Consider the following 25,649-nt stretch of genomic DNA (forward strand, 5'->3'; position numbering starts at 1 on the left):
ATCTTAAGCCAAATGTACTCTACTTCTTTAATAATTGTCATACATTTGCTTTTCTATGTCAGGGGTTTTATTTAATATAAGCCCCACATCTCTCCACAGTTCCCTCAAACCTTATGCAAATTTTATGCCTTATCTCACCCTCCAAGTCCAGTTAGTTTTCACCTCCCGTGTCACCAATGAAGGAAACCTGGGTCACTCTTAAACTTGATATGAATTTCAGTCAGTGTGATTAAAGCAGAAATTTGAGGTCAGTTCCTCAGTGTAATGCCATACCAGAAAGCGTTCAAGGAGGGGGGAAGATCTGAAAGCCAACCCTAATTAAAGAATTGTATACACAGACAGTATATAGACAGTATATGGTGGTGTTAAAGAAGCACCGTCTTTATCTGAAGTGTTTGTGCTTTAAAATTTGTCTGATTGTTTTCCATTTCATGCAAACAAATGTGTGTTCTGTCTGCTGGTCAGAAGATCTAATTCCCCCTCCCCTGGAAATGGAAATGAAACTATGTCTTGCAATCAACATTTAGGATTTCTGAGGAAAGGCAGGAAAAGCAAAGGACTTGTCATGCTTTACTAGCCTCATTTTATGGGATTTTGTCACAACTTCGGGACATCTGTTTTTCTCTGACAGCAGGATAATATGTATTATCATTAAAAATAGGTTCTAAGGAAATGCATGCTCTCACCTTGCTGCTTCTGCAACTGTGAAGGCTTTTGTTTTCACTGCCATCTCTATGAAGATAATCTCTACAAAGAGGCTCTGATATTGACCTGTCGTATCACGTGTTGCTTATCAAGCACTAAAGAAATTGAATTTCATTCTGTTATCTGGAATGTCTTATTAAATCATCCTGCAGTTGAGAGGTGGTATGGGGTCAACAGGTTCAGTCTCTTTTGCCATCTACCCCTGGATTATTAACCTTTGGAGAATTACTAAAGCTGTTCGTTATTTTATCCCATAAAGTTGGGTTAAATCTTCTTGATCCATAAATTGTTGCGAGTGAGTGCCATGTGCATGTAATTCTTTTACTTAATGCAGTTTCTGGATAAGGAATGAGGACTTAGTAATCTGTATAAGTGTAGAGGTCTCTCTTATTATTCTGTTTTTTCCGTTCTTTTGATGTTCTTCTAGTGCCTCTGGCTTTAATTGATTCAGTGAGAGTGAAAACAGTCAAAACAGATGATGGGTCTGAGTCAACTTGGTAGTATTCATTTGCCAAGAGATAAAGCGAGGGTGATGAGGAGGAAGATAGTGGAGTTGGGTATTGCTAGGCGTTGAGAGCAAAGGGCAGAGAGAGAAGCTGGCCGTAAGCAGAGGTGAGAATGGGGTGGAGGTCATGGCAGCAGCCCATGGGAAATGGGTCTGGCAGAAGGGAGCCTGCCCTCAGCAGAGGGACTCGGGAGGATATAAAGGTCAACCCTGCCATCACCACAACGACCAAATCGTCCATGTGCCTTTTTGCCATATTTCTGTTGGAAGATGTGACTCTGTCAGACAGGTTGTTCGTGTTTAAGAGCTTGATGCAGTCACAGGATATTGAATTTCCTGCAACAGCAGAAGCCCTAAGTACTTTCTGCTATCACGCTAAGGAACTGCCTCCAGTGTTAAGTACATTTTCTACTGGAGAAAGAGGCTTGAAAAAACAAATTATGAATACCCTCTCCCCAAAATTTTAATTTTAAATACAAGATTTAATGCAAAAAAGATGCCGTTTCACTCAAATTCCAAGCTTTCAATCAAGAAATCTTTTAAAACGAATAAGCCAAACTATTGTTTTTCAAATAACTTGTCCTTATGCTCAGATATTCACTTAGTGTCTGGGCACAGTTAGGCTTTTTCAAACTTATTCTAAGAAAATCTGCAAAAAAACTCTTGTAACAAAGAACTGGAGTTGAAGAATGGAGTTAGCATTTCGGTGGAAGCACTAGCAAACAAAGTGTAAATGAACTCTCTGAATTGCTGCTGCTAGCTGATGCTGTCCAGTGGCCAGAGCACCCGTGACCTGGGAGCTGGGTACCGTTTAGTTTTCTTATGGCCCTGGCAGTAAATTACCTTGTAGCTTTGAACAAGCTATTAACCTTTTTGTGTCTCTTTCTTCTCGCTGGAAAGGATTAACACCACTTACCTGTCTCACAGGGGTAATTGGTAGATTAATGTTTGGAAAATACTAAGTGTTTTCTGCTACTATTATTGAAACTCCAGCTGATAGGTTAAGAAATGAACAGAGACTTGGGGAGTGTCTTATTCCTTCCCTCTTTGGCATAGGGTGCTGATTGACATGAGTAATTCAACAAAGAAGTGAGAAGTCATGGGCTTGAATGTCCATGTATTTTGGATAAAAGTTCTGGATGCGACTGAAAGGAAAGGTGAGAAAACAACAACTGGCAAGACAACATGTAAATTGATTTACTGGGATTAGTAGTACTGAAAAAGTATCCAGAGATCAGAAGAGAATGCATAAATTGAAATCAAATCCCAGTAGGATTAAGAAAATGTTTCAGTAAAATGCAAACCCTAAAGTGTGATGGGGAAAGGGAAAACTGGCAGATGAGCACTTCTTTTTGCCCCCATCGAGAACAAACTTATTCTTAATGAGATGCTGAGATTTTTGGGAAGCCTACTCAAAAATTCAATAGTGTTTTATCTGAGAAAAATAATTATTCAAAGATTGCTTTCTACTGAGATGTTACAGATGGAGGCTTTGTGGTATGGTAGTTTAAAACAATTGGTCTTTACCTCTAGAGATCCCTGAGACGAGTGTTGCCCAGAAGCGAGAGTAAAATTGTGTTTTTAAAGCATCATTTTAGGAGCAGTGGGACAGTTGGCAGAGTTTACCAAAGCTGTTGAGAGACTCTGCAGACTTTAATTACCATCTCAATATTGCAGAAGTTGTTTAATTTCTGCCAAAGGAGGGAGTAGTTGTGAGAAAGCGAGATCACACTCTGTCTTTCATTCTTTCCTTTTTGACAGGTGAATAAAGGATGCTTTTCAATATCTCCTCTGATACTGTGACAGATTTGTAAAATTTGCATAGAATTGTAAAATAATTTTTCTTTAAGATTAACAAAGCTTTTATTTTTTTTCCTTCTCTTTTGAAAGTGCCATACAGCATGGTGTAAATGCAGTTTAAGTCTTGTTGTGAAAGAAGCAAGATGAAAATGGAGTGCATTTTCTGTTACTGATTAGTTGGCTTCAGACATTAATAGTTTCAACTTTCATGGCCAGACAACATGTATTACGTTGTGTTTATTTTAGAGGTTCCAATAAATTTTAAATTCAGGTTTGAATTCTGTCTCTGGTGTGGGTGGTTGAAGGCACAACCCGGATTAGTAGAATGAAGAGGAAATTATTCAAATGAAAAGAATCAATCCATTTTAGAAGGAAAAATAAGCCTATAATACAAAACTTCCTTGGTGAAGGATATGTTTACTCTTTTAGGCCTCAAACTCTATATCAGAGTATGTATAACTACGTTTTTTACTGTGATTCGTATAAGAAAAAGGGCTGATGAGTCTTTTTTTTCTCTTCTAGTGGTTCTCTTCCTCTGTGACACCTGAGTGTGTTCGGGTTTTTTCTAAGTGGTTGCAGTAGCCAAGGAAATACTGATTCTTTGAAGACTCTTACCAGCTCCTTCAGTAGATCTACTGTGTTGCTGCTTTTTTTTTTTTTTTTTAAAATGAATGCCTCACATCTGTCTGTACTTGCTAAAGCACCACCAGCCATATATAGTTTACTCTATAAAACCTCTTTTTTTCCTCCTTCTCTTCAAGTCTCTTATCTCTCAAGGACCTTTTCAGTGCTATCTTTCAGCTTCAGATCTCTATTGTTACAGTATACAATATGTTCAGAAAGCTACTGCCCAGGAAGTCTACTTATTCATTTGTATTTTTCACCATATATGTGATAAATCGGTACTTAAGGGCAGAGGGAACATGCTTGTTCAAAATCCAAAAGGGAAGGATAGATCATGGAAATGAATAGGCACAATTTTTAATCCTTAGCACTCATCATGTTACTAGGAATACCTTTATGTTATATTTAGAACTTGGTTGTTTTGGTGTCTGAAACTAAATGTTTGCAGTTTGTCTGGCAAACTGCATGCTGAATAGATCACGCTGATTCACATTTCCTTCTTTCAATATACCATCTGTGCTTTTGGCTGGTTGTTAGCCTGGATGGAACTCTGGTTTCATAAATGCAAGTTACAAAGAACTGTTATGCCCAGAAAGAGGAATCTTGTATTTCACTTCCTCAAATAATCTTGCCTGTTTTGACCTTACACCAGTGAGGACATGAGGCTGAAGCTGTACCTACAGCAGACTTTATTTTCTCTGATGAAGACAGATGAATTAGCAGGGTATAAAGATCGCCTTGGTATATTTCCAGTGAAACTCTAGTGTATATATAGTCATGGTCATGATTTTCATTGTGTAATCATTTTAATTAAGTTCAACGATAAAAGTTAGTCTTGCATGAGGAATGAATGCACTAGAGAGACAATGAAAGATTGATGACAGCTTGGGGAGCATCACGTACTCTGCTGGTGGAAATGCATGTGTGGAGAGCAGCTGAGCTTAGGTAGCAGGTCAGAGATTACCAGCTCAGAGCAATGTCCAGGCAAAGTTCTGGGGATCTGAAAGAAGTGGGATACACCGGGAATATCCAAAAGCATTTGTGGTAATATTTCTGAGGGGTTTTGCTTGAATGAATAGCTTCATTACTAAAATAATAAACATTAATTAATATCTACATAATTTTTGTAACTGCTAGTTTAGTAAGGTAATTAGTATAATTAGTATACAGCATTGCTTGGTGGCATGACAAATCATAGTGTAGTGAATGTTGACTCTTTACCACTATGATGTATTACCTAATTTACACAGGTAAAAAAAAAGGTAAGGGGGAAATCAAGAAGGAAAGCCAGCGGTGACAGCTGGGTGGCCTTTTGGTCACTCTTCTTGCATCTGCTGCCTGTATTCTCAATTGCTTTAAATTGCTGCACTGTTAATTAACAATTCTTTTTCTCACTGTTGCTAAGTCTTAATCACTGATTGAAACCTGCGGAGAGGGACGGAAAAGAATGAAGTAAAAAAACAGAGACTGGCAGGTTTTTTCCCTTCAGGGTACTTGTACAAAGGATGATACTTCTTCCAGTAATAAGTCTGTGTTTGCTGGGTATCCCCTTTGCTTTCACACTTCTGGAGGCATCATCTACCAGTTACAGTTCAGTGCAAGGATGAACGTTAATGAAGTTTTTCTTTATTATATTCTATTTTCTAGAACCTATGAGAACGCCGAAAACATTGAAGATTGCTGAGATCCAGGCCAGACACATTGCTGTGGATTGGGAATCTCTGGGTTACAATATCACTCGTTGCCACACTTTCAATGTCACTATATGCTACCACTACTTCTGCGGACACAACGAGAGCAAGGCGGACTGCTTGGACATGGACCCCAAAGCACCCCAGCACGTTGTGGATCACCTGCCTCCCTACACGAATGTCAGCCTCAAAATGATCTTAACCAACCCAGAAGGGAGGAAGGAGAGCGAGGAGACCATTATCCAGACAGACGAAGACGGTATGCATAAATGCTATTATGGAAATTACATCCAAGTCCAGTCTAGACAGGTGGAAGGAAATGGCTTTGTATGTTACAATATGTGTCCTGAAGGATGGAAATCCTCTGCTATTAGTATATTAATTAGCCCTAAAACAGTAGCTTTAAAAGTATTAGAGCTGTCACCCTGCGTATATAGCCCAAACTGTCCATATAGCACAAGTCAAACTCAATCTCTCTCTTGCAGGAAAAAGGAGGGCAGCTTCCCAGTCATTCCAACAATGTGCTAACACAGGTGACAAGAAACACGTGGTGGTGTTAGGTGAAGGCTTCTTCACAGTATTAGGTGTAGTATTTGAAAATTAATTTAAATTTATATTTAAATATCGAGTTCAGTGCTTAAAGACCCTATTCAAGATTTAAAACCTCTTCAGCAAATATATTTGAGCAATAATTTATGTTGCAGGTGACAGTATATAGTATCCGTTAACTGTCTGAAAACCACCCATCAGATTAAAGTATTATTTTTACAACTTGAGAGTTGGGCTCAATGATCCTTGTGGATCCCTTCCAACTCGAGATATTCTGTGATTCCTCTTTAAAACGCCCTTGATGAAGTTTCGTTGACAAGACAGTTGAACTTAACTTAGTTGGGAAGAAATAAAGAGTAGGTGTAGATGTTAATGGTGACATTCAGTGGTTAGGCTATGAATCTTGGTATGAAAGAGATTAAAATAAAAATAGATATTTTTCCTTAATAATATTTAAAATGTAGTAGTAAAGAGCATTTTTAGTTTCCCTTTCTTAGCTTTAGATTTCATTAAAATATTGACAACAACAAAATGAAAATAGATACTGCCATCAGTAACAAAAAAAAGAATACTTGAACTAGTGTAAGAGTGTAGATACATAAGAAGATAAAATTGAAAAAGGTGGTGTGTTGCCTGTAAAATGGAGGAGAGAGTATAGCTTTATATATGGATAGCAATCAAGGTTAGAATCTGGTAGCACTTTTTTGCCATGTATTTTCAATTTTACAAGAAATAGAAGAGGAATATGTTTACTGTTGCAATAAAGAAGAGAGAACAGCTTATTAAATAAGTAGAATATGAGGAGCTGTAGAGAACTGTAGACATAGATGCATCACAGGAAGATGTATTGACAAGTACAGAATTAGAATATTTCATGCAATTCAAAATTTAGCATTACTTCTTTTTAAAAGTTAATTATATATATAATCCATGATGAATTATTTCTGTATCTGTGCTTACATTATAGATATTTTTCTGGAGGTAAAAAAAAAATAGTAGTAATATGGAAAATGGATTTCTTTTTAACTGAGCTTTCAAGAAAGGTTAGGGTTTCTGATAGCCTTTATCTAGTTAGATGTGTGGAGATGGTGGCTGGTCACTATAGCAGTGCTTATCAAGAGCAGAGTCAAGTACATATATTTTGTCTTCTGGTTTTGTTGTGGATTATTCTTGGAAAATTATGCACACAAGGTAGGTTTTGGTCTCAAGCTAGCACGCCAATGTGCTATCAGTGAACTTGTTTAGGCTCAGCTTTGGTGTCAGAGGTACCATAGTGTAGAAGAAGCCTCACCCAGTGAACAGAAGTTGCTAAGGTAAACTATTTCAAGCAGATGTTGTTTTCAAGGAGGAATTAATACATTTTAAAAGGTACCTATATTTAGATGCACTGTTGGTAATAATGCTTGTAACCTGAAAATTGCCTCTTGTGAGGTCTACTCAGTAATACTATTGGAAATGAAATGCAGATTTTTAATAGTAGGTTACTGATTGACTTGAAAGTCTATGTCCATTTTGTCATGTATTTCAAAGTACAGAGTGTGCAAGCAATGTGCAGTATGGAGGGCTTTCAACCATCCCAGAGGATCAAAGTTGTATTCACAACTGCGCCTCTCCTTGAGCTCTCATAGCAATAGTAAACTGAGTTCTGTAGTTGACTGCCTGTGTGTATGCTGCTAGTTTGGTTCCATGTCCAAGTGATCAAGTATCTCTCTGAAACTGTTTTTAAACACAGTTTGCAGCCTAAAGCAGGACTCAGACTAAGATGATGAGTGCTACAGGAAGATACGTGAGTCTGTGCCCCACATAGAATCATAAAATCTTTAAGGTTGGAACGGACCTCTGAGATCAAGTACAACCGTTAACCTAACTGCCTGGTCCCCCTCTAAACCATGTCCCTAAGCACCACAACCACACATTTTTTGAATACTTCCAGGGACTGTGATTGCACCCCTTCCCTGGGCAGTCTGTTCCAATGCCCAACCACTCTCTCCGTGAAGAAATTTTTCCTAATATCTGCTCTAAATCTCCCCTGGCACAACTTGAGCCCATTTCCTCTTGTCCTATCACTTGTTACTTGGGAGAAGAGACCGACAACATATTTCACATGTGGTCAGAAGTAGCCTCATTGTCATGATGATTTTTGCACGTTTTGTAGAATGAGCATGATGTTAATTACATAGCGGGGGCATTATCAGTGATTCATTTATGAGAAGGATGATAGAGGGATCAGAGTATTTTCGTACATTTTTGCAAATAACATTAATTAGAAATAGCCACTGATTACATGGTTATCGGAAACTGTGCACTTATGTTGTGTATTTTCCATAAATAGAAACTTTGAAAACTCCAGATGACAACAACAGATAATTAACTTTTTGTTAGCTTTTCTGTTGTGCAGTATCCTTTCCAATGCCATTCTTTCTTATAAGGATCTGCTAATCAAGTAAAAAGCTTGTAGGCTGTTGGACTTCAAGGTGTCTACCCCACATTTTCTTGTCTCTCCATCTTTACCATTTTGCCCTCATCTTCCGTTGCTTTGTCCATCTTCCCCATCTTCCAGCTCTCTGTTCCTTTCTTCTCTTGTTGTTGTTGTTTTGTTTTAATCTTTCCCTTCATCTCTCTTCTTCTATCATTTCACCTCCTCCCTTCTGCTAGGAGCTTTACACATATTTGAACTTCTGGGATTCTCTAAATGCGGAGGATCTCAGACTTTTACGGGGCTCTGGTGTGAGACAGTGAGGATCTCTGGTTGTCTTTCACAAAGGTTCACATCTATATAGGGCTGCATAGCTGGGCCAGACCTCCTGGAGTGGTGAGTAATAACTGAGCAGTGTACAGTACCAGGAGCAGAATTAACTCAGGAAACAATTAGCAGAAGAACAGAGTAAGATTCAGAAGCTGGGCTTCAGACCTTTGGAACTGTGACTGACAAATGAAGAAGGTTTTAATAGCTTGTAATTCAGTATCTGCAAGAAAGCAAATCCGGGAATATCAGTCCAAAAATAGCCTCCTTTCTGACCAGAGCTAGATCTGAATACTTGGTGGTTTTAAGTATTTCTATTTAACTCGGATAGATGGAATCAATCTTTAAAGTATATTATAGTAATTTGCAAAGAGCTGTATTCCACATAAAAATTAAGCCCTTGAGCAATACACTGTTAAACAAGTTTTTCAAAAAGAAGATGAAAACAAGGAGATTTATCAGTGCTTTATGAGACCACACCATCACTAAGATTTGGGAGAAAGCTCTTCTGAGTACCCAGGCGCTTGGCATTATCTGTGCCATGGCAGGGACTCACTGCTTCACCTGGCTTGTAGAGGAGATGGACAGTGTTTGAAGGATTTGATAAAGGAAAAAGAGGAAGGCTTGCACAATCTGGGGGTGCATACATGCTGGGCAGAGATGATGTTTGACATTTTGAACAAAGTACAAGAACCAGCAGTGAATTTGTCACTTAGCACGAATCAACAGCATGCACGCGTTCTCGGAGCTGCCTGTTCACAAGGGTGCTGCAAACTCAGAGGGACCCTTTTAAGAGCAGCGGATGGTGAATGGGATTAAAAGCAGATAAATGCTTCCTTAATTTTTAATTGGAAACAGATGCAAAAGGCAGTGGATTAACAGGAGTAGTGACATCAGCTCTGAGAGAGCAGCTATGGAGAAAGCAAATCCTGAAGCTCAAAGCATTCAATGGTGATTTTATAACTAGTAAGGGAGTGTGTCAGCTAACAGCAGGCAAACAACTAATTGAAAAAGATCACTTGGAATAGGATAAGTACCCATTTTGGGGCTTAAAGTATACCAAAGCTTTGGTCTGAGCCAAAGGACATGCTCATGGGACACAAAAGAGGCCCCCTGATCTTTCAGAGCCTGTGGCTCATTCAGCTCTGTGCAGAGACATCTAGAGCTGCAATGCAGGGTTAAGACACCAACTGTCCAACTCATTGTCCAACTCATGCTCCTGGGAAAACTCCAGCAGGCTCACCACTCTGGAAAACAGCAGAGAAAGGGACAAATGTTATCATTAAAGGACAAAAAAATTTAAAAAGTTAAATATTTGGTGTACTTCCTAAATGTGTAAAGAGGAAGTACCTTCCACCAACTTTGAGGGAGGGTTCTATGGAAATAGTTGACCTTTAGTATTTTTTGTGTTTGATAGTAGGACTGTAAGGTACCTTTAAAAAAAAAAAAAAAATTTTTTTTTTCTTCATTCACTATTTGATATGAGAAGCACTTTTCTTTTGTGCTTTTTCAAGTTGTTCTGGCACCCCAGGACATTATTGGGGGAAAAAAAAGAGGAGGTAGAAAATACACTTTGATCAAAGGAAACGAACAAACGATGCTTCAAGGAGCTTTGGAAAAACATAGATATAAAACTCTACCAGTAGCATTGTAAAAGTAACAAAAATAGCCCACCTGGGAGAAGAGTTAATGCAGCGAGATGAGCGGGCAGTATGTCCGATGCTGCAAAGGAGGGCTGCAAAGATTGCTTGAAATGGCAAACTGTCTCGAAAAATGTGTAACTTATCTAGCCGAGTGACACATGCATGGATGTCAAGTGAACCCGGTATACTAATCCTATTGGGGAAAAAACGGGCAAATGATTGCGGTTCATAAAGAGAAACCCATGACTAAGAGATAAAAGTTTAAATGTGAAGTTGTCCATAAATGCCGCCGCTAAAGGTATTGACCTCAGTCCTTGACCAAAGGGAGACTAGTGACCTATGTGTGAGCAGTGGCAAAATTTAGTGTCAATATAGTCAAATAAGGGAGGAAGTCATATGTCTTTAGCAGAAGTGAACTGAAACTGATTATAGCCGACCTACTGCCATTGATAAAAGGAGCCTGGCATAACCTATTTGTCCTTCAGCTCGTGAAAATAACCCCAATTCTTTTTTTCAGATGGTAGGTAAGATTTGCTATTGGCATATCATCGAGAGAAAAAGTGGTTGTAGAAAGACATGTGAGCACTTTTTATTAAAGACGTCAGAAAAGTTGATTTGTGAGAAAGTAAGAAAAATATTGAAATTATTAGCAGAGATTTATTTTAAGCTTACACTGAACAAACAACAAATGAAGTAAGCTGTTTTAAGGTATTGCAGAGACTAGAAATACAAGCTAAGTTCTATATTAATAACTGAGGAAAAAGTAGCCCTGAAACACAGAATTATTTACCCTGGCTGAAACAACTTCCTACTTTCACTTCCTTTAGATACCTATATTAGAAGCTTTATAGCTGAAAAAGTGATATTGTATATGAGATTCTTTGTTGAAACGGTGTGTTTGACATTATGATGTCTGCAAATAGGCCAGAATTAGCGGCTATTTCAGCGGTTTGCAGTGGAATGAGGGCGTACACCTGGGCCCACGAGTTCCCGTTATTGCCAAGCCATGTGCTAGCTGAAAGCACTCTCCGAATATTGATTTGCAACTTTTTAGAAAGTTGTAAGATATGTGAGTATGTGAGGTTATTTCACCCTGACATGGAGAAACATTTCCAAATCCCAGATGTGAGGAGTACTGAAGTCAGCATTTGGTGTAAAAAGGCTTTCAACAAAATACTGTGTTAGGTGCCTGAGCCTCCGAATTCAGCAAATCCACAACTCGTGGCTTTAACCCCATTTGATATTTGCACCAATATCTACTTCGAGTGCCACCACTGCTGAGACAGATCAGCCTGTGTCAGCTTGTTTAGTAGCTTGACTGTAAGCATCTATATTTTTTGTGTTAGTAATTTTATATGGGCTGGAAGGTACAGGGAGTTGTCGCTGACGTGAGCAGGTCAGTGCCCACGCAGCCCAGCAGTGGCCCCGGGTGGGTGACACAGACCTGTGCAGGGCTGTGGGCTTTTGCCAAGTCCCAGGGAGCACGGCCCAGTGTCCCCCACCACTGCCCACTGCCTGGGGAGGGCAGCATCCCTGCCGCCTCCCAGAGCGCCCACGCCAGCTCTGCTCCTCCAGGAAGAGAGATCATTAACCAAAGAGCATGTGCACCGAAGGAGACTATTAATATGCAATCAGTTTTCTTCCCAGTAGCACTCAATAGCATTTTCTTCTTCACTGCAAATGGTGCAACTTGAGCGATTTCCAAATAAGTCATTTTTGTCACCACCTTTGGTGTAAATACTCTAATGTTTAAGACTAGTAATAGCAATTCTGATTTTTTTTTCTTTTCATTATATAAAATTTGCTTCTGTTTAAGCCTCAGTCTCAGGTTGTAACAAAGCATAAAGTTAAAATGGTAAATCCATCAGAAAAAGCAAATGGAAAGGTGGGCCATTTTAATTGCTTGCAACACTTAAACAGTACAAGAGATTGACTGTCACCATCTCCTGAAAATTAGCATCTACCTTCAGGGAAAGGCTGTTTGTTGCTGATACACTTTACTTTTTCAGTACCACAAAGGATTTTTTCCCAGTATAACCATGCATATATCTGCACATAGCCTTTAGAGACTGAGGGGAGACCTTATTGCTTTCTACAACTACCTGAAAGGAGGTTGTAGTGAGGTGGGGGTTGGCCTCTTCTCCCTACTAACAAGCAATAGGATGAGAGGAATCAGCCTCAAGCTGCGCCAGGGGAAGTTTAGGTTGGATATTAGGAAAAACTTCTTCACCAAAAGGGTAGTCAGGCACTGGAACAGGCTGCCCAGGGAGGTGGTTGAGTCTCCATCCCTGGAGGTATTTAAAAGAAGGGTAGACGTGGTGCTCGAGGACATGGTTTAGTGTTGGACTTGGCAGTGCTAGGTTAATGGTTGGACTCGATGATCTTAAGGGTCTTTTCCAACCTTAACGATTCTATGATTCTATATAACATGATAATACTCTGCACGGCTTTCACGGAGTATAATAATAATAAAAATACTCTGTTTACATGCACTTTCATTATTTTGTAGCAGGAAAACTGAAGCAATATAAATTCATGTTTATAGTGGTTGGTGTCAGTTAATAGGTTGTTCTTCCAGGAGTAATGTATTGTAATATAAATTTCCCGTTAAGTTAGTGTAGAACGAGGTTTAAGTGACACTATTTGTGAATAACAATTTATTTGTGACTGTGGCATAATTTAATGCAAATATATTGCTCTAAAATGAATTGGTCTGATGTCAGATTGATGGTTTGTACTTTTATTATGCATAGTATTTATAAAAGTCCACCATCCCACATGTATATAGAAGAAAAGATTATCAGCTATTCACTATACGAATATATAGCTTCATTAAAAGGGCTCTGGAGATGCATGTAAATCGTGAAAGAAGAGCTTGTGATGTTTCCACTATAAAACCTTGGTGAAATTCCCTTTGAATTTGTTTTATGTTACTTTTATATACATGTGCGTTTTATGTTTGTATACTTTCTGTAGGAAAAAGGAGATTTTTTTTGTTTAAGTTCAAAATCTTTTCTGAAATCCATACAATTAAACCCACTTAAATGATTCCACTTCTTCAGATAAGTGTAAATCTTGACTTGTTGGAAGTTTAGCATAAGCATAATGCATGTGAAAGAAAGAGTGTTTACTGCTGTTGTCACTGAGAGATGGTGGGGTCACACTTCACAAGGTCAGCAGATGGAAAGAAAATCAATGGGACCAGAATCTTTTTAAAGAGAGAGTGCAGAGGCCAAAAGGTCCGAATCCAACTCCTCTAGCAGCTACTTACACTTTTTGAATTATTCAGATACTTGGCCATTGATAGGGAATCTTAAGTAATGTGCTTCACCTTAATATACACTTGTAATAGTCTTGAGTGTTTTGATTTAGTATAGACTATCCCCAAGTCCAAGGGGAAGAGCAAGAGCTCACGGAGGAAGAATGGGAGTTGAGAGGCAGCGAAGAGGCGCTGTGGTGAGCGCTGGGGCTTCTGGAGATGCACATGCAAGCCTGAAGAAAGCCTTTTGGGCTGTTTGTGAGGAGGCTTCCGAAAGCTGTTACCAGCACAAGGCTGATATTTACCTGGGTGTTTCTCACCAGAGTCCTCGCTAAATATTATATAAAAGGGAACACTAATTCGGAAAGGTGAAGTTCAAGGTATTTCTTAAGTCCTTAGAGTCCTGCTGGGAGTTGTAGGCAATAGACAGCAATGGCTGCCTACACGAAAAGATGCAGTTTGAGTCTTCAAAATAGTGTTACCAACAGGTTACCTTGCTGTTGTTCTTTTGTTGTTGCTTTTTTGTTTCTTTGTTTGGGGCTTTTTTACTACTTTCAGACTTTTTGAAATTTCTGGTTTTAACTAATAACTCACCTGAGGACGAAGACATAAAAATACAAATGTGGAAATTTAGATATTATTTTGACTAACCTGGCCAATGAAACTGCGGGCCTGCTTACAGATACTCTGTTCTTTAAGCAAATTCTTGCTTCTGCTTTTTTCTTTCCATGCTTCACTTTTCCCCTTCGGTAAAGCTGTGCAAATAAAGGAAGTTTTTACTGTGGTTGAGCTGAAAAAATGGAAGGGAAGAAAAAACTTCAGACCCACCAAAACATGTCCTTCAAACTAAAACTAGTTTATATTCCTTTTTCTAGGCACTTGAACTTTTATTTGTTTCTTTGTTTTAATTCCAGTTGAGCTCTCGAGTAATTTGAGCTGATCCCAAGCTTCATTTTTGGTGAATTTACAGGGGTGGGTGAGGTTTGTGGGAATTACTGTTCTCTTTTTGTAGACACTTTTGCTCTCTTTTACGTTCTGACCTTATGTTTACTGGGATTCCCAGCAAGCTGCTCATTACTGTGCTAGCTTCTGTTCTTGTGCCCTTCTCGTGCCGGTGGGAAGAGAAGCATGAAACTAACTGGGATCGTGTAGTTCCAGTCAGTTTAACATTCCTGCTGCTGCCACAAGCAACGAATTTTATACTGCAGGAGAAGAAAACACAGGCGTACGATGTGATGAGCCGGGAGGCTTCTCCCACTTCGGTGTTTAAACAGAAAATGTAGAAGGCTTTATGCAGCCCTACAACTGAGAGTCCTGCACCCAGTTTCAATTGAATATGAAACATGTTTTTTAAAAGCACCATGCAAAAAGTATTTTGCAGGTTTTTGAGCAATTGTGTCTGTTTTCTTTTTACCTTGCATGCTTTAACATGCTTTAATGTCAAATTCAATATTCTGTGTGCATGCCCCAGTGCATTCCTATGTTCTCTCCCAAACATAGATGTACATGCACACACATACACATGTGCACTCATCTTCCAGGGATAATGTCATGCGCATCAGGGTATATTCATACCTCATTTGAGATGTAGAGAAAAAAAACAATAGAGCATTCCCATGAGAAGCAAAGCAGTGCCTACAGCAAGTCTCCGAATGCCACGAAGAGCGGACAGGGGCTGTCATGGCGTACCAGCCTTCTTCATCCACTGCCCAGTCTGTGTCAGGACACTGAAGCGAAGCAGCAGCGTATGATTTTAGTTAACTTCTCCTAAGTCTTTGCTTGACAGATGGATGAACAGTTTCTGTGAAGCTCTCATCTGTTTACATGTGGGCTTTTTTGACTCTATGAATTTATTTTCAATGTGCCAAATTATATGTTTTGTACCAAGGGTCAGATCATCATTTAATAGCTTCCATGTAGACTGAAATAAATCCTACGATTGAGACGGACCATTCACTCCTTGGTGCTGCTAGCACAGTGCCCAGTGCCTCCTTTGATCCAGCGGGTTTTATTTTATTTTTACTCTTTGTAAAACTTCAGTCTGCTTTGATAATTAATACCTGAGAAATGTCATGCATGAGGCTCACTGAAAGTTGCATTGAAGAAAATAGGCTGGTTAAGAAGGGGAGAAAAATATATGTCAATATATTAAATAGAAGGAACATTTCAGCTTGAAAGACTGGAAGTTTGGCCAACTTTGGCTTTTTGAGGGGGGAGGGTGTTTCTTTGGGTTCAGGGTTTCTTCAGGCGCTCTCATATCCTCATCCCCTTCTTTCAGCATGTATGTGTTCAAGTCTAGGTGAGTTGCTGTGGTTAAAAAGGAACCGTATGGGTAGGCAAAAATATCTCGTAAGCTGAAATGGAAGATAACTAAGCGCTCCCGCCTGGTGTTGATGGGATTACCAGGTACTGTGAATCACTCAGGCGAAGAGGCCTGAGGTGACACTTCAGACTTGTTATTACACCAGGGATATTGGTTCCATTTAAAATAAGAAAGTAGGGTCATCTCTAGTGTGGTTCAGTTCAAAGCTTTGAAAATGTCTCTTATTGGAAAGATTTGAAGTAAGCAGTTTTGATCCTTCTGCAGCACAAGCACGTCAGTGGCTGAAAGAAGTGGCAGCTGAGCTGGCCTGTGCCCAGCCCCCTCTTTAAACGAGGATTTCTTTTAAAACAACAAATCATAAGAAGAGGTGACTGGAAACTATTTTGTAAGCGTTTCTCTCGTTTGGAAGATGGGGTATAACATAGGCTTTTCCTTGCCTTTGATCTTTCTTTTTAAAAGGATTTTAAAACCATGTAGTCCTTGTCCTAAGATACGCTTATTACAGAGTTCAGTGATGTTCCCTGAAGTCGTAATCCAGCTTGAACTGTTTCCCCTGGCTGTACTAGGAGACAATTTGACTTTGCATGAAGTTGTGAAAACCATATGTGGGGATAATGTTTCAACTTCATGCTCTCTCTGCACTGCGAATGACAAAATACACTTTGAAGTGCTTTTTCATACTCTCTACCACTGCCTTTTGCACGTGAATGAATATTAATAAAAATAGACCTGCGCTCACTTTTGGTTTTAATAGGAAGTTCTGTAATCGCTTTCATTTGTCTTTCTCTTGAATCTCCTATTTTTAAAAGTTTTGTTTTGTTTGTAGTGCCAGGCCCTATACCTGCCAAGTCGGTGAAAGGAACTCCTTTTGAAGATAAGATCTTCCTCAACTGGAAGGAACCTGTGGATCCAAATGGCATCATTACTCAGTATGAGGTAATCATTAAACAGCTAACAAGCAGAGGATAGGGCTAGGAAAGTGCAGCAAGAGGGGTGGCTGATGGTAGGTGTTTATGCTCTGTAGACAGCTATTCAATTATATGCTGCTTTCATTTACAGAATACTGGATTTTGTGTAGTGATTAGATATTCAAAAATCATAATTATAGTGCGTATGTTGTTGGCTGGCCGGCCCTGTCAAGTGGCTTTGGCATGTGAGTATACAAACAGTACAATCTATGTGGGAGGTGCTAGTTTTAAAAATCTTGCATCATTACTATGCATCCTTCCAAAGCCATGACAGCCATGATCTGCAAAATCTTTGTTGCAAGAGAAGGTTACATGAAAAGTAAGATGGTTATTAAATATGGAGCAATGTTTTTTAGCTTTGTCAGATCTTTAGATATCACTCTTCAAGGAAACCTCCATATATATTCTGTTTAAAGTGTATTTAATATATGAGCCTTCTGGAACCTCCACAGGAGGTTGGCAGGAAACAGCTGATTTGAGGAACACCATCCTCTCCAGCACTCCTTTTTTAAAGGAACAGAGGATGTAATTTTGTGTATTGGTGAATTATAGGAGGAAGACAAGCCAACTAACCAAACAAAACCCCTTAAATCTGTTTGTTTATCTATTTAATGCTAACAAAGTTCTTTAAATAGCATGGGTTAACCCTGGTGGGCAGCTCAGCCCCACTCAGCCGCTCATTCACTCCCCCACAGTGGGGTGGGGGAGGAATCGGGAGGGCAAAAGTGTGAGCTTTTGGGTTCTAATGACAAATCCAAAACACAGCACCATATGTGCTGCTATGAAGAAAATTACCTCCATCCCAGTCAAAACCAGTACATTAAGATATCATCGCTGGCTTTAAACATATTAGCTTGGTTTGGACAGCATTTAAATATGATTATTGGAATAGGAGAGGGAAATGTATTACAGGAAGTGAAAAATAAAGGGGTTTGGTGGAGATGGGGAGGATGGTGGGGGTGTCCTAATTTAAATGTAACAGTGATATTTTCCATACGTGAACTAAAATTACAAAGAAACAGAGACGAAGGGCACCTGCATAGCCTTTCAAGTGAAGCAGACTTTACGATAATACACACCAAGTCCTCACGGTATCCCCAAGATAGCTGGGTAGCTAGATGAGCACGTATCTTTTGTTTCCTTTCCAGCCAAGCTAACCTAATCTCCTTGTGCCAAAAACTGTAACAGTTGTTACAAAAATAATTGTTTTCACAGGTCAGCTATAGCAGCATACGGTCGTTTGATCCTGCAGTTCCAGTCGCAGGACCTCCGCAAACCGTGTCGAAGCTGTGGAACAGCACGCATCATGTCTTCTCACACTTGCATCCTGGTACTACTTACCAGTTCTTTATACGTGCAAGCACGGTCAAAGGGTTTGGACCAGCAACTACAATCAATGTAACAACCAACATCTCAGGTGAAAAAAAAAAAAAAAAAAAAAAAAAGTGTGTGTGTGAATGTTCACTGGTTTTGTAAGGCTTTGGGGATTGTTTTTTGTAAGACTTGAAAAATCGGGAAATGTGAAAGAAACCCCCCCCCAAATGCTATCGTATTGTGAAACTCTCTTACTGAAAATGTTTTTGAGCACATTTGCCAAACAGTAGTACAAGTTCAGGGATAAATCCTTGCATGAGGTGGAAATTGCACACCTGTAGTTGTCAACTGTTTGATTTTGTGTAATCTCGTACTTTCATCTAAAGATTTTGAAGTGCTGTATAAACCTTAACTAATTAAGCCTTTCAGCACTCCATAGGTCACTAAGTACTATATTTGTTTTGCAGATTAGTAAAGTCAGATGCAGAAAATTAATTGACTTACTCAAGGTGACACCACTTAGCAGCACACAGCTATAACAGAGTCGGGGCGGTTGGGAGGAAGTGTGAATTTCTTTCGCCAGATTCATACAGGTCTGCTTCCTCGTGCCTCTATTCACTTACCACAGTGCACCAAGATTGACACTATTCATCTTAATAACGCATTGCAAACTCCAGAAGAAAGTAACGCCAAATGGAATGCTTTAGTATTTTTATTTTCTTAAATTTCAGTATTATTCTCAAAAAATAAGATAGTAGCTTATGCAGGTGATAGCAGAAGATAAGTCGGTGCTGTATGTAGAGAGACTGTTGATTTTATGACATGGCAACTTCAGAGCTTGGCAGAGATCAAAGAAGTCAGTCATTTAGAAATGTAAACAGCACAAAGAAGGCTATTTTCCTTATTATCTGCCATAATGAAACTTATATTGTCCTGTAAAGGGAGGTTAATAACGTATTGGAATGCACCTACCATTTCTGTGGGAAACTGCTCACATAGCCGCCTCACCCAGTTCCCAGAAACATGCACATAAATCAAAATGTGAGAAAATTCAAGGCAGAGCTCCTTGAATTATGTAGCAAGTGAAATGCTGTAGTCGTAGTTAACTACAACAATTTGTTGAATTCTGTCCCAGCACGTAAGTACTAGCACTCCTCATACCCCAGCCCCTTCAAAAAAACCCAACCAACCAAACCACCAAAAAAAACCTAAGCGACATGTTCTGTTCTGTTTATCTAGCTATTAGGTTGTTTTGAAGTCTAATATTTTACTCAGGTTCTTTTAAGGTCCTTGTGTTTCTTCACAATAAATTCTAGTTCATAAATTGTCAGGGATAATGGTGGTGTAGTACTTGCATACTTGTCTTCTCTTTGTAGGACCAAAAAAAAAAAAAAAAAAAAAAAAAAGGTGTAACTATGTAATACCTTGCTACCATGTCTGTCCCCAAAACGTTTCAGTATTTTGAGAAGTAAGCACTTCAACGTGTTTGGATTATTTAGGACTACAATATGTTCAGGCTTCTTCAGATATACACTCTTTTTCCACCCAAAAATTTTGGGAATTTTGTTCAGAATCCAGTCTACCATGCTTTCTAGAAAGGTAACGGGTCTGTTAGTCGGCAAAACATGGTTAATACTAGGAAAGCTTAAAGGCAGGCTGTGGCACCCATTGTATCTGAATTTCAGTCTGTTTTTTTTTCATCTTGCTTTATGCTGAAATGTTGTCTAGTTTCACTCTGCATAGCTGAAACGTTTTATGAAGCAACGCATATGTTTCCGGAAGTGCTAGCTTTATTTTAATGAGGAGTGAAATTATTCCTTTTAACTAAGTTTATGAGTGGTTGCCGTGATCCTAGTGAACATGATGTAAATAGTAATTTATAAATGAACATTAACTGAACATTATTTCTATAAAATAATATTTCATGAAATAAATTTTTGTGTTAATCTAGGATCTAGGACTAATGAAGGAAGGCTTTTAATCTTTCGGTGCTTTTCTATCTATTGATATATTATCGTAAAATTAGTATGACTTAAATGATTGACATCCTGCTAGGAAGCATCTTTTTTGTGAAGGTTCATTATACAGGCATCATTAACAATTTTATAAAGGTACAGCCACGTATTTGAAAAAAACATGCAGATAGTTTTCAAGCTTGTTAAAGATCAGTAATTAATAGAAATCTATTATTTTCTGAATCACAGAAAATCCTGTTTCTTTCCTTGCACTAGAGTTGAAGTCAGCAACAGTATTACCAGTGAGGGCTGTGACAGGTTTGTGCAGAAGATTAAAACTGGATGGTTGAAGTGATCATCAACATCAGCCATCCAACCCACAACAAATGTTACTGCCTCAAAGGCCTAGCAGCCTGTCCATCAGTGAATCAGTTCCTGAACTGCCTCTAGTTTTGGCTTTGTGTTTTCTTAATACCCTGGGCTGAAAACTGCAGTGATTCAGAAACTGATCCATGAACAGCTTAGCCATCCACTGTTAGACGGAGAAATGGGCATGGGAATAGACTCCCCCATCCAGTTCTAGTCCACAGATGCATGCCTGTCCAAGCTGAATTTTCCTGCAGCCTGGTTGGTATTGGTGTGGTCTCCCATGATGTTTAAGAGGAAATGTGAAAGGCTCCTAAATTGTTGGAGGAGGAAAAAGAGAGGTGGTAAAGGTGGATCTTCAAGATGGTGAATATAATTGTTTGTAAGATAGAAAAAGCAAGGCCAAAATGGGGTTTTGTAGTCTTAGCGTTTCTTGGCAGTCACCTCCTCCCTCTATTTCTGTCTTTCTTGAATAAACCTGTTTAACTAGATAGGTATAATGATTTGATGGTGAGCAGTTAGGGATGGGGTTATCAATTGTTGGTGAAGTCCCATTTATGCTCTAGTAAAAGATTGTGCCTGATTGGAAAATTATTAAAAAGGATACGTATCACGTAGCTGATGAAGGTTGTGGCTTTGTACAATATTGCGAACAGCCACAATCTCATGAAAATTCAAAATGTTTTCACTGATTTGTTTCTCATTCTTTTCCTTCCCACTCAACATTAATCAGCTCCCACTTTACCGGACTATGAAGGAGTCGATGCATCTCTCAATGAAACTGCTACTACAATAACTGTACTCCTGAGACCGGCACAGGCCAAAGGTGCACCTATCAGGTAAAAAAAAAATTTAAAAAATAAAATAAAATAAAATCTAAAAAAAATCAGGAAGAGTTCTTTCCATTGGTTATATGCTGTCTCGCAGCTCATAAAGCTGTTAATTTCCAAGTGATGCTCATTTGACATTGCTATTGTTTTTCTTAGCTAGACTGAGCTTACCAATAGATCCGTAATTAATAAGAAAAAAAATTTTTTTTTTTTTAAAGGTAGTCATGACCTGAATCATCCAGCTGTCTGTCCTGTTTGATTTAGGGTCCCCGGGACCACCTCCTATCCATTATCATTTCATTTTACTTTCTCACAGTCTCTCTGAAACATGAGGTTGAAAGGTGTTTGTCAGAAAGTGGATTTGAAAATAACACTTCTTCTCCAGTGCTTCAAATCAGCTGTTCTATAGCATATATGTTTGATTGGAAAATTGGAAGCTCAGAGGAAATGGGAGAATAATAGTGATGACTACAAACTATTTGACCTTACTCCTCTCAGAGTGCTTCTTACTAGAAATCATGTAGCAAGCTATTAAATTTTATTTGGCGTGTCCCATAATCATATTAAAATGTTTCATTTATGTTAACTTTGAGGGGTCTTTGCCTTTCTGCTCTCTATTGAGAGATAATTTAATTCTGTTTGCAAAGATTAGTCTACAGCCCGCTCTTTACTTCTACTTGTTAGTGCAAAAATTTTGTGATACTATTTGATTCCATTTGTGTTTTACTGATGTGGCTGCATCAGCAGTATTCAGGGACAGAGCTGACTAATCGGGGGTTAATTAGCTACTGAGCATCAGAACCTTTTCATGCTCTTACCCTTGTGACATTTTAGACAAATACGGGCTAATGCATTTCATTCTGTGATACGTTAGGTCGGTTACCGTGGCTCAGCTGATGTTGAATAATGTGCCTGAGCCCTAAAAGTAGAGGAAAATTAACTGTTTCTTAAGTCTGTTTCCATTAAGAGGAATGTATGTTTTACTTGGATGTTGTGGGGATGAGTCACATACTATAAGCATTTTTATATGCTTATCATATAGTCATCCTTATGATTGATATGATCAAGTTATTTATTTATATTCTGTCATAGAAGATAATCCATATTCATCCCCTTTATAGGAGATATTAATGTGTTATATTCATAAATAAAATTGTAACCCCATACATCGTTAGTTTCTGCAAGATTGCCCTGGAGCAAACCTAGGATTTTTTTGGGTGTGAAGAATGATAAAATGTACAGGACTACATTCAGCACAGAACTTGGATATCTAAAATAGGGGTTTTGTTGAATTGGTACAGTAGAAACCATACCTGTGATCTGAAAATGCTCCCAAGTTATGCAGGTGCTTAAACTCACTATACGCCTTAGTAAGTGCTTTTAAAGCCTTCCAGGTGTCCTGCTGCTGGCCATATCCAAAGCTGTCCCTGTCTGAGAAATGTGATATCTCTCTCTCTCATGAAATGCATGCCAAATCCTTTCAGTCTTGCGCCTGCTCCCCCGAGGGGGCTGGTGTGTAGGCTCGTCCAAGGGCATGCCTGCCAGACACCACTGGGATCTCCTGGCGGTGGTGCTCATCTTCTCTACACCAGCTGCTCTGTGGCACATCTGTGCAGAGAGCAGCGGGCTCCTGCCTTCCGTCCTGCCCTCACCCTGAGGCGGGTCAGGCTCCCATCCCGGCTTTCTCTCCTGGGGGTTTTCTTTTGGAAACTGGTAGCATGATGGGATGTGGCTAGAGGATTACTCGTACCTGGCTCAGGGGAGCTCTGGTTTCTCTGCGCTCTACTGGCAGGCGAGTAACTCATTGCAGAGCAAACCTGCAGCACACCACCTCACATTTAGTCTCTCGCTTTTCCTTACAGCATGCTCAGTCCTATGGCATGAGCTTGTCACTGTGGCCTATGAAGGTGGCAAAAAGGATCTATCTACTAAATGTTAATAGATAGTTTGATAGCGATAGTTTGATAGGTTATTAAGAACTGTTGTTTGAGTATGTTCTCAAAAAAGCATACATCATCTTGTCTCCGATCTTCCCTCTCCACTTCAAGTAATTTCTAAAACTTAAGAGAGTGCACTAAATTTCTAGCATCAGGAGGCCAAGGAAATAAGTCCTCCACCATAACTGGAGAGCTGGGCTTTATTTTTAAAACAAAGCAGCTGTTTTATTCCTTACTCTGAACGAGGAGCATTCTCCAGGGGAATGGAGAAGACATGGTCCCATTCCCTTTCCCAAAGCTGTGCATATTGCCATCAGGTATTTTTCAGCAGCTTCTTAAGAGGGGAGATAAATGTAGCACACTGAAATTCTGAATTGATTCAAGGCATTTCACTAAACTTTATGATGCATTTTAGTGAAGCTTCACTCCATCCACACTGCGGTTGTGTTTCCACTACAAGCTGGCTTGCTGCCATAATGAGTGTTACTAGGTAGGTGGGAAAAAAAATGCATTGCTGTGCCTGCAGCTGTGATTGAGTAGAAGGGACTCAAATGCTGGTCTTTAGCCTGACACTGAAGAATACCGTTGGCTTTTTGAAAAGGTTTGTTTGCACCCAGTCCTTTAATCCCTGGAGCTGTAGGTAGTCAAAAGATCATTTTATTTAATGGCAGTAGGTCCATGTTTAAAAAAAAAAAAATTAGAAAAGAAAAAAAAAAGCTTAGTCTGATACTCTTTTGCTTTTACAAACAGAATTATGCTATGATCAGATTTTGTTCTACCTCAGCCTCTCCATCAGCAAAGCCCCCCAGGAAACAGATGTTCCTTAACTCAAGTGTAATCTATTTGTGGCTGTCAGTCATTTCTTTAAGATACTACATGCCACAGTCGTCACGGTTTAAACATGACTCTAATCATAACTTCCCTGTCAAGCGTTGCTGTGTAAGCTCTAGCATTCTTTATGGCCTCCTGAAGTTTTAAACCAAATTACAAACTAGAAATACAAAGGGAGACAGGGCTGGATGGCTCAGGCTCACTGTGAAGCGGGTACCATTTCACCATCAATCTTGTGGATGAGATCTCACTCAGTAGCATCAATGGTGTTTCAGTGATTCATTTGAAGACATGATTTGTCACTGTGGTTTTTCTGAAGTTCTTTTTCTGTAGTTTTGCCTAACTGAGCACCAGCAAAACAATCTTGTTTTCAAATCCTACTGCAGATGAGGATTACGAAGCACATATATCAGAAGCAGCATAGACAACATTTTAACGATGATACTTCTTTTATTTTATTTGATTGGTAAAGTGTTTTTCTTATACCTCCATATGCAAAATCAGGTTGTTTTCAGTTTGCAAAAAGACTAGTTAAGTGGACTGTGGCAGGGAGCAGCTAAAACTTAGTTGTCGGTCGGACTCCCAAGAACTTAAGTTGCAACTTGGGCTGTCAGTCAGTCTGGCACCTGTCAAAGGAGAGGACGTTGTGTCTCCGCTAGACCTGTGGAAGGAAATCTCTAGCTGATATTAAAGCCCAGTCAGAATAGAGTTGAAGTATGAACAACGTGTTCACCACTGCAGTACCTGTTTGAGAGCCTGAGTTTTTAGGGAGGGGTGAAAAGGAAGATCTGTTGTCAGGGGCCTCTTTAGGCTGTGTGTAATCACCTTGGTCAGTAGGGAGGTTCTGTGCAGGTTTTCTTAAGTGAACGAAAAAGTTTTTCGACATCAAAAATAATTTCCTCATGCAAAATCTCAGCAGAGGAGCTCTTCACCTGTTATATCTTCAACAATTTCTCCGCTTACCTAGCTATCTCAGACAGCTCTTTGGCCTTTATGATCCCAGCAACTTATGTAGAAGCCTCTGAAATTTGTATTACTCTTCAGAATAGCTCAGAATTTATTTTAGTCATCAGGGAGAAGGAATATTGTCATCTAGGTTTTCCACCCCTCCCTCTTTCTTTCTTTCTTTTATTCCTCATTTGCTGTATGGGAAGACTGGAAAAAAATAGCAGTTGTAGGAATTCCCTCAGCTTCAGTCACAAGAAAGCTTTCTCAATAATTGAATTCCCACCGTTACACAAAAAATGTGTAGAAAGTGTAAGATAATTAAAACTAGGATTAGTAATACATAAAAATGCAAGGATAAGCAGAGTACATAGCCTTTAAACTTTATAGCCTGATATCAGACCACATTTGCAGCCAGTGAACACCCTGCTTTTCAAATTGCAAATTTAACTTTGGCTTCTTTCTTCACATCTTACAGCAGGGTGTCCTTTCTGAACACTGCTATGTGTACACAGAGTAACAGCGCTGCTTTGGAGACACTGTAGTGGTAGTAAATGGGTTTAAACAGATGGTATCACAAAGGGCCCAAAGGTAAATGACTGTATTCCTCCATGTCTTGTTAGCTTATAATGTTGCATGAAAAGTACTGCTAGATCCCCTT

The 25,649-nt window shown here is 39.2% G+C and overlaps 1 protein-coding gene across 10 annotated transcripts in view; it reads left to right on the forward strand.

Annotated features, from left to right (window-relative positions):
• PTPRK (protein tyrosine phosphatase receptor type K) overlaps positions 1-25,649 on the forward strand; it is a 415,551-nt gene that overhangs the window by 315,184 nt on the left and 74,718 nt on the right. For all 10 annotated transcript variants that reach the window (XM_087774463.1, XM_087774462.1, XM_087774464.1 and 7 more), the window contains exons 8-11: positions 5,282-5,584; positions 16,669-16,778; positions 18,026-18,227; positions 21,179-21,284. In XM_087774463.1, the coding sequence (XP_087630589.1) occupies positions 5,282-5,584; positions 16,669-16,778; positions 18,026-18,227; positions 21,179-21,284 (721 nt within the window). The remainder of the gene's footprint in view (positions 1-5,281; positions 5,585-16,668; positions 16,779-18,025; positions 18,228-21,178; positions 21,285-25,649) is intronic.

The sequence above is a fragment of the Nipponia nippon genome, unplaced genomic scaffold (assembly GCF_047370975.1).
Source record: "Nipponia nippon isolate SJK-2023a ecotype South Korea unplaced genomic scaffold, ASM4737097v1 scaffold_4, whole genome shotgun sequence".
In the NCBI taxonomy this organism is placed as follows: domain Eukaryota; kingdom Metazoa; phylum Chordata; class Aves; order Pelecaniformes; family Threskiornithidae; genus Nipponia; species Nipponia nippon.